Source organism: Corvus kubaryi, unplaced genomic scaffold (genome assembly GCF_017639235.1).
Source record: "Corvus kubaryi isolate FWS band 111438036 unplaced genomic scaffold, C.kubaryi_AGA036_p1.0 37308, whole genome shotgun sequence".
Lineage (NCBI taxonomy): Eukaryota > Metazoa > Chordata > Aves > Passeriformes > Corvidae > Corvus > Corvus kubaryi.
In genome coordinates, this window is record NW_024581096.1 from 8,125,538 (window position 1) to 8,141,888 (window position 16,351).

Consider the following 16,351-nt stretch of genomic DNA (forward strand, 5'->3'; position numbering starts at 1 on the left):
GCCTTTGTGAGCACATTTTTAGCTTTCACTCATAATTGCGAAATTTTCAAACACCTTCCATTATTGAAAGCTGTCATGTCACATTACGGTTTCCATAGGTACGATTTAATGCTCAGCTACTTGTATTTTATGCTTTAAGAAGTAATTCAGCAACAGCTACACACTGTTATCAGTACCATAGTGGTGATGCTGCATACATTACAGCAATGCAGGCTGCGGCAGTATGCATACTACCCAAGGCTCTTCATTTAGTATATGTTTCGTGGTATCATTTTAGCTGAATTACATCACTGGTATAGTGACATAATCTATTCTATTTTCATATATTTATTGCATGCATTAGCAATTTACCTGATGACCAACTCTGACAGCCTTGTCCTGGATTTACAAATTTGATCCACTCTGTATTACACACTCTTAATCTACACAGGATACAAGTTTGGTATAGCTATGCACTAATGGATTTAAACCTTAATCTATAAAGATTTATCCTGCAAGAAATTTAATTTGAGAGCACGTGCTGCTCTGAACTCTTATCAGCTCGCAGCAGTACTTGAAGAATACCTTCCAGTTGAGGACATCAGCACAGAGTTTCCCAGACTTGACACCATCACACCCTGACATGTTCCTGAAACCTTCCTTAAGACACATGTCAGAGAAGGGAGCCACAGTCAGCAGTAATGTTAGGTTAGAAATTAGGACAAAAACAGGTGACAAAGAATCTGGCTCACCAAGCCAAAATGAGTGCTTCATGATCAAAGCTGCAAAATGACAAAAAGTCATTATCATTCCTAACACACTGAACATTTCTTCATCATAAAGCACACATATATCCTGCAAAAGCTTGAGATATGAATGAAATCAAGTCTTCTAAAGCCCTGAAGGGCTGGATTTTAATCAGTAAACATGTGCTGGTTTACTCTCCGCTCCAAGCTAACTACAGTGTGAAATGTTCAAATGCTATCTGCCTTTAAAATATAGGGCGTGATGGCACAGAATATTCTTCAGGTTTTAGGGACACTGAAGTCACTCAGGCTTGTACGCTATCAAGACATGCTGCAAATAACATTCACAAGGAAATTTTGAGGTCTATCAGACAGAAGAGTTTTCCAGGAAATGACATCTCATGTGCTGTGCGAGTAACTGCTGATAGTTCAGTGCTTCAGCTTACCATTTACTTAAGAGGTTCCCAGAAGTCAAATTTTGTGATATTTAATGGAAGAAACTGTTAATAACATGTGGTGAAGATCTTCTTCAGCTGTGCGTCCCTCCGTTCATTGTTAGCTCAATGCAGTAATCAGTAAATCCATTTATCACTGGTATGAATGTGCATTTTATGAATCTCAGTTTCTCACATTTCTAGATATTGAATAGGCTAATATCAGTATCATTCTCCTCTCCAGTTTTTACTGGTTCAAAAAAACAAATCTAATAAAGGTTGTTAGCACTCTTTCACAGAAACCATTGTTTTAGCACCACTGTTGATTTTTTTCTCTATCTCCTTCAAACACTAGTGTTCTGATCAGACAGAATCTGCTGCTTATCAGTGAAGAAGATCAAAGTCACACTTCTTTAGTGCTTTTAAAAGAAACAAGATGTACTTCTTTGAGAAACATTTCAGAGACACTACAGACGAAGATCAAAAAAGGACAGAGGATTTAATATCATTCACGGTACTTACACTATTAAATAATCACAGGTGCACAATGTGGTGCAGTCCAACAATGCTACCATGAACCTTTACTTGCACAGCACCTCTCATCCCTGCTTCCCTCTTCTGCTTCTGATAGCCTGTGCTGCCTGAAGTATCTGTGCAGTCTCTTTGTGAAGGAAATTGGGGAAATAACCTCCCTGAAAACTTGCTTTTGTTCTTACCTGCTTCTGTTTCCTAAGAATAACGCTCCTTGTCAAGACTGGCCACGTGGTTACGCAAATACTTTCGCCAACCCAGCTCATAGTAGGAAAGGGAGGCAGGACTGAGCAGCTGGGAACAGCTTTGCAAGCCAACACTACCCAAGACCCACACATGAGCACTTGGCTCCAACTGACCCCAAGAGGCACCAGCACAGTCTGCAGGCTTCACTTGGAGAACATGAGTAGCCTCATTAAGGTCTCAGGCAGAAGTGCTCCACTGGCCCTGTGCCAGGCTGCTAGGGCTCTTGAAAGATTGAGCTTTATATACCATGCCAAAGAGAAGCTGGGCATTTTCTCACTCCTATCGCTGTTGGCTCCAGACATGGAAAGCACCCTAAGCTACGATCTATCTAAACTTGTGAACCTGTGTTCTCACCCTGACCCAGCTGATAAATGATGCCTGAAAAGGAGAAATGACTGTGGAAATAATCTTAACTAATGAAAAATGAATAGCACAAGATGCACCTGGAAGACATCAACACCCTTTCAGATATTCTCATTTGAATATAGCAAACTGACGTGTCATGTGTCATGGACAAGAATGTTGCACTGTACCTGGGTAGTCCTCGGAGACATGCACTGAATAGGACACACTGTAAAAAAGAAAAAAAAACCCAACAAAATTAGAAACAACAACATTAACTGCTGGCACAACACTTTTTCCTGCTCCTGTGCTATTTTATGCTTATTTATAGGTTCTTGACAGTTTCCAGAACAGAAGGTAACATCTATTTTGATGGCTTTTGAAGTGCTCAGCTGAAAATAAAAACTGTCATGCCCATTTTGAAAGCTTACTTTGCTAAATTGGCACATCATGATTTCAGCGTTCTTAAAAGGAATATCAAGGCTGCATTATATTCCCTTTAGAGTAATATTTCACAGTATGTGTACTTCTGATTAAAAAAAGGTCACTCTTTGAACACCAGAACTAGAGAACCAGTAAAGTCCAGTTTTCCCTCTATCTGGTTTGACTCAAGACTCAGCAGGAGTCCTTTCTCACTGTTGTACATTTCTGTTAGTTTCAGCAAAGGCTCTGGATGTCTTGGGTTCCCTCCTTCCATCAAAACTCTGTATTTTATGTAGTATCTGTACCTTTTAGTCAAGCTGCGTTCAAATTAAAATTTGAGAGAGCCACAGCCACACCGAAGAGCAGCTTCACTATGTGCATTCCCTGAATCTGTTTCATCAGAAAACAGTCACTCAAAAGCACCATCCTGGTTCTGCAGTTCAGTTCACATCTGCTTTCCCTACCTCCCAGTGAGATCTTCACTAAACTCATTGCTGAGAGCAGGACAAATGTGCTGCTCAGGGTGTGATGGTCTGCTCAGTTATTCAACTACCCACCAAGTCCTTCTGGTATAAAGTTTAGTGCGCATCTTAATTTTGCGTTAAAAACATTCAACTCTGAAGCGCACTGAAAGGTTTCTGTTGTATAATTCATATTCTTTCCAATTCTAAATCTTATAAACTGTGGCAACTTACACATTTAAATAATACATGGTGGGGGTTCATGTCTGTAGTGAGTTAAGTCAAAGCAGGATAGTACAGTCCTCTTAAGAAATTTCGGTATGCACTGCGCTTGCTGAAAAACTGCTGACAATCAGTTCAGAGGATCTTTTCAAATGACTTGAATACCACTTCCATGTAGACAAGAAACTGAAGCCAGGTATGATTTTTAATTTTTCTCTCTCAAGGGCTTCTGTTAAATGATTTCCACTTTTACAATCCAGTGACTGTAAGAGTCAATCAACATGAAAAAGTAGGTCCTTCACACTTGCTTCTGCAAGTCAGTCTATTAACACACAGCTCCGTCACCTGTTTTCGCACATCATCTATTCTAGAGTATTTTATGTATTGTTTGATTAAGACACAAAGAGGCCTCTTTCTTCAACAGCTGCAAATGTTCTTATAAATTGAAGCAGAAGGAGTATTTATTAGAGCTGGCTACAGATTTTGCCACACAACTAGATAGCCTCACTCAAGCTGATTAAAATCCCATCACTGTGCAAATTCAACATCTAATGACTTTTATGTTTCAATTATTTTTTAGGCATTTTGAATAAGCAGCATCTGTATCCCCTCATGTTGTAGTTTTTTCCCTAAGGACAGGATTATTTAAATCTAGTTAATCTGTCTTCATTTAAAATATCACTATTTTAAATAGGGAAATATCACAAAATAAGAAAATGTTATTCTTAGTGCAGTCATGTATAGAGAACATTGCTCTGTGGTGCAGAAAAAAAAGAATACCACAAAAAAATTCCCGAGAAGTTAACTGAGTGCCTGTTCTCACCAAACCCCATCTTCTAGAAATGTTTGTAACCATGACTTCTTCCTTCTACTACTGAAAGAGGTACTTCCGTCTTACTCTTTTAGACAGGCTGCTTGCACACCTCTTTGCTGCCTCCAGAATTTCTGTGTATGGGTTTGTTCTAACATTGAGAATAAGAACAGGGGCTGAAGAGTTTCGCAGCTTTCATGAGTGCAGATACTCAAAACTCAGCTGGGTAAGGACCTCAGCAACCTAACCTAATTCTGAAGCTGGATTTGACTTCAAAGTTAACTTCTGCTTACGCAATGTGCACATGTGCAGAAACCCAACAGAACTGAGTTTTCTTTTTTCTTCATCATGTGGTTATCTCTGGCAGCAGCAGCTGTGGTGTTGCCAAATGGAAACTAGTAACCAAACAATACACTGTTTGTCTTGTGAGGTGGAATAAATTAAAAGGTTAATGAAAATGCAAGTTAGAAATAGTCTCAAATCAGACTGTTCAAACCTAGGTCTGATTCAGGGCCCAGTGAATCCAGCAATAGGGAGAATAAATGGCTTGAGGTCCCAGACGGAGGTGGCAGTGCATTGCTTCAGCTTGTCATCTTGTGTTAGTCATGTGTGGACCATGGAAGCAAAAAAGTGGAAATAAAACTACCGAACAAAACTTGGATTTGTGTCTCAGCTCGCCTCTGTGATTGTCACACATGGCCACCCTTTGGCAAATTTTTCTGCTCTCAGGATAAACTGCTTCCTACTGACTGCGCACCTGATTTGTCAGTGAACAAGATATACCAGGCAGACAAAGGTCTCTTTAAGGGCTCCTGTCCTCCAGCCACCCAAGCGTTCTCCCACTGACTTCAACAAGATTTAGAGCCAAGCCACAAACACAAGACTGTGATGACTTACAGCACCTTAAACTGCAGACTTCAGTGAAGATGCAGATGTTCAACACCTCTCAGTGTCAAATCCTCCCAAAGCCAAAGAAAGACTTTATTGAAGCAGCTTTCTCATTTAAGAACTCAGAAATGCAACTGGAATTAATTTAGGCCAGGCCCTCACATAGAAGTACAACATGATTATTCCAGTGAGGGAAGTGATTTTTCCTTCTGGCAATGCAGTTCCTCTGTACAACCTTATTGCAGTTACTAAATACAGCTTATAGCAGTATAATTTATTCCCATTCCCATAAACACATTCACCATCGCTCATTCAGTTGTATTGCTTTAGCTACAGGAACGGTTAAACTCTTGGGTGTAAACAAAGCCTCCATGATGGTGCTATTTCTGCTTTTTTCAGCTCAGACCCTCTGCAGAAGACATCCTGCAGTACATGTTTCTCAACCCTTAAGCTTAGAACAAGCTTCATACTCAAAATGGCTAGTAAAATTTTTGTTATTTAACAAACAGTAAAGTACCATATGAGAAATTAGTAGGAACTGTCTTATTTCACAGCTTACAAGCTTTTAATGTGAACTTTTTATTGCCTGAAATAATATTAACATCGACAACCTTGGCTTAGTAACAATTTTACTCACAGGGGTCTCATTGCAAGAATTTTCCAACTTGCTTTAACCATTCTATTCCTTCTAAAGAAAAATTATTCTGCAAGGGTTCATCTCCATTGGAGAACTAATTCATCAACTTGATGGGTATGCACCATGTAATGGCTATTTTTCAAATTAATCTTTCCCAACTGAATACAAAATAAGCAGATCCATCTGCATGTGACCTTACTACAATTTCTCAAAGCTAGTTAAAAAGGGGTGGAGAGTCTTAACTGGTTATACTACCAGGCAAAATGTTACCCAAAAACTGCATCTCCAGGGCAAAGAAAAATACTCATGAAAACTGAAAAAGACAGCAAAGCAAAAGTTACTGTGACGAAGCACATTCATAAAAAGGAAACCAACTAGCTTCACCTCCTTATATCCATTTGTAATACTGCTTCCCAAGCCCTGAACTATAGTTTTACCTATCAGGATACAAACCCCAGGATCGAACACACGCCACAACAGTGATGCTGTACCGGGGATGCAGCTTCCCATCAATTCAGGTTATCTCAGCTCTATGCCACCCATCGTTTCTCTCTAAGAAATAAATCCTTTAAGCTGAATTTCCAGCTGTTTTGCACAGCAGGAACAGTGTGAAGCATCTGGTGCAAGTCAAGGATTTATGTCTGTGGAATAGTTACGACAATTCAACCAGTTCTGTCCCATGGCAACAACTGACTTACTGCCTTATTAAGTGTGGAAATTGTGATCAAGTTTCTATTCCAGTTTTAGTCATCTGTATTAGAGCCAGAGCTCTATGTCCTAATGTTGTAGCTTGTGAATTTGATGAAGAAAGAAAACAAGATTTTTTGTCATGTGGAATCTGATAGTAGCCTAATGCAATCTGTAACAAAATACGTGAAAAGGGTAAATAGGACTTAATCATAATGCATCTGAAATTACAGAATTCAGAAGAGATTTTGTTTATGATATGCCAAAATCTCTGATCTAGCTCATTAATGATTTAATGCAGTAAGTTAATGGGATGCACAAAATTTTACACCTTAAGAAGAATATTAAGCCTCAGCAAAGCAAGCTACGGATAAACTTGAAGTAATAAATGTTACTATGGTATTTATTATATGCCTGGGTCAACTTTTATACAAGTTGGTGAAATGAAGAAAATACTACTGAAACTCCAATACAAAAAATAAAAGTATGCTGGTGACAAGTTTGGGCTAAAGGACCTTTTTAATAACCAACATAATATTTCTAAAAGTACATCATGATACAGACATGCTGCTTTTACTCTTTTTGAGGTGAAGCAGTAGAAAGGAATAAAGTCCAGTTGAAAAGATGAAACTGAAACTGTGTTCTTTTATCACTTTCTAGCTATCAACTCACAAAATCCCTACATCTTCAGTATCTACACATAACATGCCACAGTAGATCAACATTTCATGAATGTTCAGTAGTAATACAGTAAATACTGCCATCTTCAAATCTTTGTTTTTGTATCTTTGAAAATGCTTCTGAATTCTTCAGTGGATTTCTATCACTGTCACTTTAGTCTCCTTTTCTGCTTCAATAAGACCACCATTTGATCCTGAAACCAGACCATTCATATTGCTTTACTTCTCACCAGCCTTTTTCCTCAAACAAAACAAAATTGGATCCAAAAAAGCATTTCACCATGAACACAAGCCATTCTCAGCACTCTCTGTTCTAAGATCCAGTTTGAAACTTTATAACCTGACAATAAATCACATTACAAATACAGGGTGTAAATTATGATTTTCAGAAATCATACTGTGGGATTGCACCCAAACAAAACTATCAAATTGCATTTCTGAAATAGATGACCTTTGAACAAGTGCCTTGATAACTGGTAGGAGAGGAAGGCATTTAGGTATCAACCAGATGAAAAACTAGGTACACTATTTACACACACAAAAAAAGTATTAATTAACAGAAAAAAAAATTAATTGGCTTTTTTTTTGTAATTGATCTCATGTGAATTAGACTATGTGAAAAGAAGTACAATTCAAAACTAATATTTAAACACACTGTAAAAGGCTTCAATGTTAAGCCTTTCTTCCAATTTGTACATAGATTACATGCATGCAAATAGCAACAGAAGAGACTTAGAAGCCAGAAGCAGCAATTTTCTACGGCAGAAAGGTATCTTCTGTTTAATGGACACCACCAAAAGACAAGTCTTATAAAGTCACAGCCTGGAGACAACGATTTCATTCTATGCTGAAAACAGAACAAATAAAATAACTTTAACAGCAACTGAAAAATAAGCAAAAATTACTACTATGTTATGTATAGCTAGGACAAAGCAACTTAATAAAAACTCTCCATTTGGTGTTCAACTGCCGCAAGTAAGAGTGAATGACAGACGTTACGTTTTTCAACAAATTATGAACAAGTAAATTAGTAAAATAATTCATCACTTGGAATGTATGAGTGCTGTGCTGAGAAACCCTTCATCATATTTCAGTGGAGCTCTTAACAAAACAATAGAAGTATGGGAAAAATAATACTGCACTTCCACTTTTGAGCTTTTGAAAGATTGAGTCCCACTCAACACACATCAGCTGAGGAAGTGCTCCACTGAAGCTCATATTCAGAAACGTACACAGACCTACGGCAGCATTCTGGATCCTCTTATCTGGTAGATTTTGTAATCAACTATTGCTGGCATTCACATTTGTCTTCAGAAAAAAAATATGGAGACTTTTAGAATGTATTTCTAAATGTACATTTACAATTATGAAACACAAATTTTATTCTGTTTCTTCACTGAAAGGGTGGTCAGGCATTGGAACAGACTTCCCAGGTAAGCGATGGAATCACCATCCTTGGAATTATTCAAAAGGTGTATGGATGTGGCACTTGGGAATATGGTTTAGTGGTTAACATGGTGGTCCTGCTTGAGCTTGATTGTGGTGGCGGTTGCTACCGCCACTCAAGTGGCAGGTGAGCCACTGGGATGGAACGCAGCCTTGAGCTCCTGGTGGGCTGGCTCAGAAGTTTAAACTCTCCCCCAAGGTTCTGATGAGTCACCACAGTCTCTTGCCCGGGAAACCATCAAGTTCCTACTGGTTTATTGTTTCCCCTACCCGTTTTATGTATATGGCCTTTAATTTGTATCACCCTGTTGAATATGCATATGTTCTAGAAAGTTCTTTGTTCTTCAAGGTCCTGTTGGTCCCTCTCTCCCTGCTCCCTCCCACTTTCCCCCTGATTAGTCAGTTTGTACTCTCTCCTCCCCTTTGCCCAAACCTGATTGGTGGACTGTATCCCTATAAAACCGTTGGACCCTCTCTTGTTAATGTCTTTTGTCCCTGGAACCTCTGAGGAATAAAGTCCTTCAGAACCCATACAGAAGATCCCTCTCATCCTCTCTGCCTTCAGTTAGTGCACTGGGGATTCAGTCGCTTGTGATCCTGCTCAACATCACACTGGGGATAGTGAGCGTGTGTGCAGTGGCCTGACAGCCCTTCCTGAGATCTTTAACCATAGGTTGGAGCCCCAGAGGTTTCCAGACTTGTGGCAGACACTCAGGGAGGCGCAGCGCTGTTCCTTTCCCAGTTGCGCGACTTGTGCCACGTGATGATCTTAGAGGCCTTTTCAAACCTCAGCGATGCTATTATTCTATTACAAATCACAGAATCACAGAACGGGTCAGACTGGAGGCAACAGCAGCAGGTCATCTGGTCCAACCTCCCTGCTGAAGCAAGGTCACTCCGAAGTACAGGGCACAGGATTGTGTCCAGACAGTTCTTGAATATCTCCATTATCGGAGACTACACAGCCTCTCCAGGCAACCTTTTCCAGTGGCTGGTCACCTGTGCCAGTAAAGAAGTTCTTCCCTCATTCAGATGGAATTTCTGGTGCATCACGTACTGCCCACTGCCTCTTGTCCTATTGCTCAGCACCTGTGAGCAGAGCCCCTCCCTGCAGACACTGACAGACATTGATGAGGTTCCCTCTCAGTGGTCTCTTCTTGAGGCTGAACAGGCCCAGCTCCCTCAGCCTTACCTCGTAAGAGAGATGCTCCAGTCCCTTGATCATCTTTGTCACTTTATACTGGACCTGCTCCAGGAGTTCCATGTCCCTCTCGTACAGAGGAGCCCTGAACTGGACACAGCACTCACCAGGGCTGAGTAAAGGGGCAGGATCACCTCCCTGACCTGCTGACAATGCTCTTCCTAATGCACTGCAGGATATCATTGTCCTTCTTGGCTACAAAGACATACTGCTGGCTCATGGAAGCCAGGACCCCCATGTCCTCCTCCGCAGAGCTGCTTTCCAGCAGGTCAGTCCTGAGCCTGTGCTGATGCCTGGGGTTATTCCTTCTCCAGGTGCAGGACCCTGCATTTGTCTCTGCTGCATTTCAGAAGGTTCTCTATGCCCATCTCTCCAACCTGCTGAGGTCCTTCTGAAGGGCTGCACAACACTATGTTGTATTGGCCAGTCCTCCCAGCTTTGTGCTATCAGCAAACTCGCTGGGGAGGCACCTGCCCCTTCCTCCAAGCCACTGATGAGGTTAAACAATACTGGGTCCAGTACTGACCCATGGAGTACAACCACTAGTGCAACCCTCTGGGATCTGCTGTCAGCCAGTTCTCAATCCACCTCACTGTTCTCTCATCCAGTCCACACTTCCTGAGCTTGCCACAAGGATACTGCGAGAGACAGTGACCAAAGCCTTGCTGAAGTTGAGGGAGACAATAGAAAAAGTTCACAAAACTTAAGTGAATCCATGAATAATATTAGCCAATACAAATCAGTACATGCTGCACTCCATTCACTCAGGGCACCTTCACAATACAGTCTCAGTAATGTGACAAAACCATAAACAAAACTAAGTAAATGCTTCAGTTGCATAAAACACTAACCACAAAGTGACATGTATCTCCAAACACTGATAGACAAACGGCACTAGAATCATGACAGAAATATGGAAGAGAGTAATGATTTCATAACCTGCTCCTAGAAATAAAAAATTGTATAAGGTATTTTAAAATACAAATAATTATATGGGCTTCTGCTCTTTCACATGAGGAAGTAACTATTGAAGCACAGGACTTCCACCTTTTTTAAAGCAGTGATTTTAAAACTGATGCTATTAAACAGAATAATGATTAGTGATGAACAACCTTGTCTTCTGGGAGAAAGCATAAGAAGCCACAAATGAGACAAAAATTAAAAGGAGGCGGACCTAAGTTTTCATGTATGTATTTGCACAGCTATGGAAAAAGTGACTGTCCGTCAAGCACAGCAAGAATACTCTCACAGTATTAAAGACTAATATATTTTCTGTTACAGAATACAGAACTAGAACGAAATTCCACTGAAGTCCAAGGGAGACTTTAGTACTTGTCAAAGACTACAGGCAAGTTGCACAGAAAATAAAAGACTTCTGGCCCCCTACCACACTTCTGTTATTTTCTAGAAACAAGTACTTCATCACTTCAGTAGTGATGAATAGATACTAATTTCAGTATGTATTCCAAAGGGTGCAAATCTTTTTCAGCACTTTTTTTCCTGTTTTGTTTTTTTTTTTTTTAAATTTGCATCTTGCTACACAACTGGACTGCCAACCATTTCACATCCATACCATTTTCTAGCTTCTTTATTAAAACAATCTTCATGGATTTCTAAACAACTTTTGAAGTGCCCTTTAAAATGTCTTGAATGTAGATGTCTGCATCTTAGCAATTTTTTTTACAGATATTCAAGCCACTTTAGATCTCCTGAAACACCTTAGAGTTCAATGAGCTTCTGTATTCCCTGTGATCTGACAACTGGTGACCCATCATTAGTCACAGCTATTTTTTGCTGCTAGATACAGATGGATGGTTGGCAAGAATTGAAATTTGTGCACAAGCCTTTCACCACACATGGTAACTTCCCGTGATGCACCAGCAATTATACAGAAAAGAATAACAAGTGACTCTGAGTAATCTTTTCCTCTGGATGATGGAGAACGTGCGTGTGTGATGACATATGAAAAGTCCCAGGCATATCTACTGATGACAGACATGAACTACTCCAAAGAGAGGTGAGCAGTGTCAGTGCGTCAAAAATGGCACTGCTTTCGTTTCTTGACATAACCCGGGGGTACAGAGGCGCTGAGTCAAAACTGTTATAGTTTGCATTTGTCACTAAGAATAATTGAGCTACTGGTCCTCTCATGAAACTGACGTGCATCTGAATCAAAGAGGGAATGTTACTCATGAAGCCCTGCTTGATTTAGCATGTCATTCAAATAAAGGGGACACAGAAAACTGCAGCTCAAACATTTCCCTTCAGCAAAGCTTCCAATGAAAAAGGCACGACAACTTATAGTAAATACATCAAAGTCTACAGGATTGATCATTACTCCATCAAACATGAGGGCACTTCTAAAAGTAAAATTAGCAAATCAGGAACACGTGGGAGGGGGAAAAATTGTATGTGCTGTGTGTCACTCTGGAAGGAGCTACATCCAAATATGTCTACAAGTGCAAAACAAGGTTGTCCACAATCAGACTCTTCCATTTCACTAAGAACTACTAAAGCCTCTGGTTTGTCAAGTTGCCCTGTTTGACCAGGTCCAGCTCCCTCTTCTCAACATGGATACATTTTATACTTCTGTATTCTTCTTTCTCTCCACTGATCCAACGTGTTTGAATTCTCCCTGCATGTTTCCCATTAGCTCTTCATTCAATTTCAGTCTTCCCCAGGAAACACAGCACCAAACAAACTCAGGACAGTAACCTCTTGGCCCAGCTCAGCAGCAGCCAGAGCAGCACATAGTATCATGTGCCTTTGGGCACCTTATTTATATGATGAGGTCCATCTTCTTCCACCATGTGCTTTCTAGAAGTTGATTGTGTTTTGGGTTGAGTTTTCAGGGGGTTTTGAGGGGTTTTTTGGATGGTGTTTGTGGTTTTGTGGGGTTTTTCTGGCTGGTTTTTTTGGGGGGTGGGGTTCAGAGAAGAAAGTTTTTCCTCTCTTCAGCTTCCATCTTTTAATTTTGGAGTACTGCTGTTAGAAGAGACTGTGATGTGCTCTTTTTGAAGCCAGTTAAGAGTTATCTTAAAGCCATGAGGTTTTGACCCACATTGTTCCTATTGGAAGGCTCTTTTGAGGCTACCGTGGTTCTAATTCAAGTAACTGGATTTTCAATTGAAATTAATTGAACAGAAACACCTTGTCCAGCCCTGTACAAAGCCTTTGTGTTGCAATCTTCAAAAAGTAAAATACAAGGACACAAAAAGAAACAACCACAAACCCAAGGCAGAGACACAAGGCAAACTGCAAACTGAACAGTTACAGCTATTTAACAAGAGAGGAGCTTGTCATAGGAAATTTTACCTGATAATTTTATAATTTCAGCATCTTAACAGTTATGAAAACCAAAAATTAAGCCCATAAAAATTCCTGGAGATATTCACTGTTTAACTTCATTATATTTGTAACAAGTGGAAGGGCTGCTTTACTTTGCATGCAGTGCACAGCAAAGGAGGAAAGTCTCAGGCATTGTTCTTCGACCACTCTAGACATTAATTAATTAGTTGGCATTTTGCTTGTTTATCTAATGAGGTGTGTGACAGGCACTGCTGTGCAGGGAAAAAGTAACAAATTGAAATAGTCTTTCTCATCCATTCTTTGATATATCTCACAGAACTCAAATTTTTCCCCTTCCCCCTAAAGTCAGCCCTCAGTACTTCTTGGTACAGCTGAAATACTATATTTATGAACTAAAATTATTATTTTCTCTATTTTCCACACTTGCAACTTCCATTATCATTAGTACAAATTCAATATAACTTCTAAATATATTATTTGAATGTCAAACTATTGCTTTTAAAACTATTCTAAATTAGAAGTGCACACATTCAACACAACAAAATCCCGCAGAGCAAGATTTTCAATACAAGTCACCTGTGAAATTGCCCATAGCAGTTTATTTATGCCAATATAATCCATTCACACAATTCAGAACCACTGGCATACCTACAGCCAGTTATTTATCTATTGCTTACAGGTACACACAGTCCCATCTTCAAATCATTACGGTGAAGAAAATGGCTAGATTGTGATACAGCACTGACCCATATCCTGCACACATTTAAATCCAAGGCAACAGCTGCTGTTCCTGCACACAGCTGCAAGGACTGACTGCAAACCTGAAGGGTTGGCTCATCCTCCTGTTCCATTACACTAACATGGTCAAAACCATTCTGTTTTCTGTGGTTAGAGACACAAAATAAGGTGCTACATGGCTGGGGCAATGCCAGTGGGGTTTGCCTACTCCACCCAAAAGACCCAAGAATTACAGTGATGAAAGGTGCAACATGCAAAGCAGAGTGGGTCATTCCTCACACCTGGAGCCTCACTGGGATACCTATCTCTGCCACTACACCATGGTCATGAAGAGCATGTATTCACAAACAGCAAATAAAATGGAAAATTCAGTATGAGATGACACGAAAATATTTTTTTATTCCTTTCCTTTCAGGTATGAGAGTTTCAGTCTGAGGGCACAGATACACTTCTAGCACAACATTCAGTCCTGGTGTCCTTGGCATTAGAAAGATGTCAATAAATTGAGGGGAATAAAGCAGTCATCAAGAAACAAGCACAAATCTGGAAGAATGGCCAGTGAGCAAGAATATTTGTGTGGGTCCAGACAGCCAGGTACACAGAGTATGGTAAATCAATGATCAAGTGTGGTAGGAAATGTGATGACTGCTGCAACATGTTTTGCAGAGTGCTAACATGAAGATGGGTGTAATTTTAACATGATGGCCCAGGAGAAAATGGCAAGCCATATCCATGTGAAATTAGAGGAAAGAGTATAACTTGACTGAGTATCAGAAATGGAGAACCCCATTAAACTTTGTGTTAGTCTTCCAGGGAATGGGTAGAGGATTAACCACATAACCATTTAAAGCCAGGATGAAGAAAGAGTTTAAGTAAAATTAATGGAAAAAATTCGCATTGGCAATGTTACTAACAACTGTGTTTCCTATTGCTAATTTCCATGAGTAAAATGTTAATGAGCAAAATGTTACCTCCCTTTCTCACTAGTAGCTCAGAGAGCAAAGCTGTAGGTTGAATATGACATTGACAACTCTCAGTGTGACTCAGGGAAAAAATTCAAAGCATAACCCAGTACTATATTTCAATAGGGTGCAGAATAACAGCAGCAGGGTATTTCAGTTCAAGAGCTTTTTATACATTTGAAGTGGCAGCACTGGCGAGGATCTGAAACAGTTCTTCCACCTTGTCATGAATTTTAGCTAGTCGTGAATATCACACAGTCTGTTTCTTCTTCATGACAGAAAGCAATAGAAAGCATACTGAACTTTTTTTTTTTTTTTTTTTTGCATTTATGTATATTTAGTAGCAGCTCATCTAATAAAGAACAATTTTTAATATATGGGCTGTTCTTGAGTCAAAGAATGCTTCAAGATGCATGACTGTTCACAGAATATTAATTTTATACTATACCCAAATGAACCGTATTTGAATATTGTCTGACAGACATTCCTACAGAAAACATTAAGCAAACTATAGAACAAAAAACAACAGATAACTTTAGTACCCTACCCCAACATGTAGTTAAGATTTTAAATACCACTTTAATTTGTAAAGATAAAATTAAAAAATCCCTCTACCAGTCTTAATTAGATCCTTGTCTTCTCAATAAACTAATTACAAGTCAGATGAAGCACTGGTTTAGGAAGCCCCTGTACTCTTGCAAAGGCAGAGATAGTTCTATTCCCAGCTGTGTCTTGTTATATGCCTCCCAGCAAGAAAAAATACACACTTTTTCAAAAAGCGATCCGTAACTACAAAGCTTTACAGTCACTGATTTACCTTTCATGTGTGCTGAACCACTACATCTCCAAGAGAAATCAGCAGGAGCCATCAGCAGTTTTGAAAAAAAGGGCTTAGAGTCCAGATTTTAAAAATAATTAGTCAACAATAATTGTGCAGAAATGGCAGTTAGAAAACTAAACTGTTTATATTCCCTTGAAAATACCATCAGTACATAATTGCCATTTTAGATAATGCAATGTACTCAAAAGGTATAAAAATTTCCATTCTGTTGCAGATTTCAATGGAAATTTAGGTATCTTAAATGGGATTTGGCTACCTAAGCGCTTCTTATGAGGCCAGCATGTAAATACCTTGGCGAAAATGGTAAAATAGGACTCATGCTAAGGTACTCAAAACTGCTACATGCTTTTCAAAACACACAATGATATCCTGGTCCCATGAAATTTCATAGGCAAAACTCTCAGGAAAAAAAGTGAAGGTTTATCCTTCCATCAGCTTCTTCATGAGAAAATCTGCAATTAAAAAATGTCAGGCATGATGTACTCCCTTCATCTCTTCCTTACTCTTTGCTCTGACTGCACTGTTTAGCATGTTCACCCACCAAAATCATCACCAAAATTTGGAAAGCATCCAGAAGATGGGAAACAACCTGTAAAGCATAAGTTTTGTAATCAGGCATTTTATTATTAAGCATTTCTAGTACATTTAGAGAACCAAAGTAAACACAGCTAGAAAACTTCAGTCTTCCACTAATGTGAGATTAAGACCAGTAAGCCTTTCACTAACACAGAGCTCTTAATCTGAAGATCTCCACTGAGCCTTTTTAT

The 16,351-nt window shown here is 39.5% G+C and overlaps 1 protein-coding gene across 2 annotated transcripts in view; it reads right to left on the bottom strand.

The window, feature by feature from the left end:
* Window positions 1–16,351, bottom strand: part of PARP8 (poly(ADP-ribose) polymerase family member 8) — a 131,767-nt gene that overhangs the window by 74,607 nt on the left and 40,809 nt on the right. For both annotated transcript variants that reach the window (XM_042028378.1, XM_042028379.1), the window contains exon 3: window positions 2,470–2,507. In XM_042028378.1, the coding sequence (XP_041884312.1) occupies window positions 2,470–2,507 (38 nt within the window). The remainder of the gene's footprint in view (window positions 1–2,469; window positions 2,508–16,351) is intronic.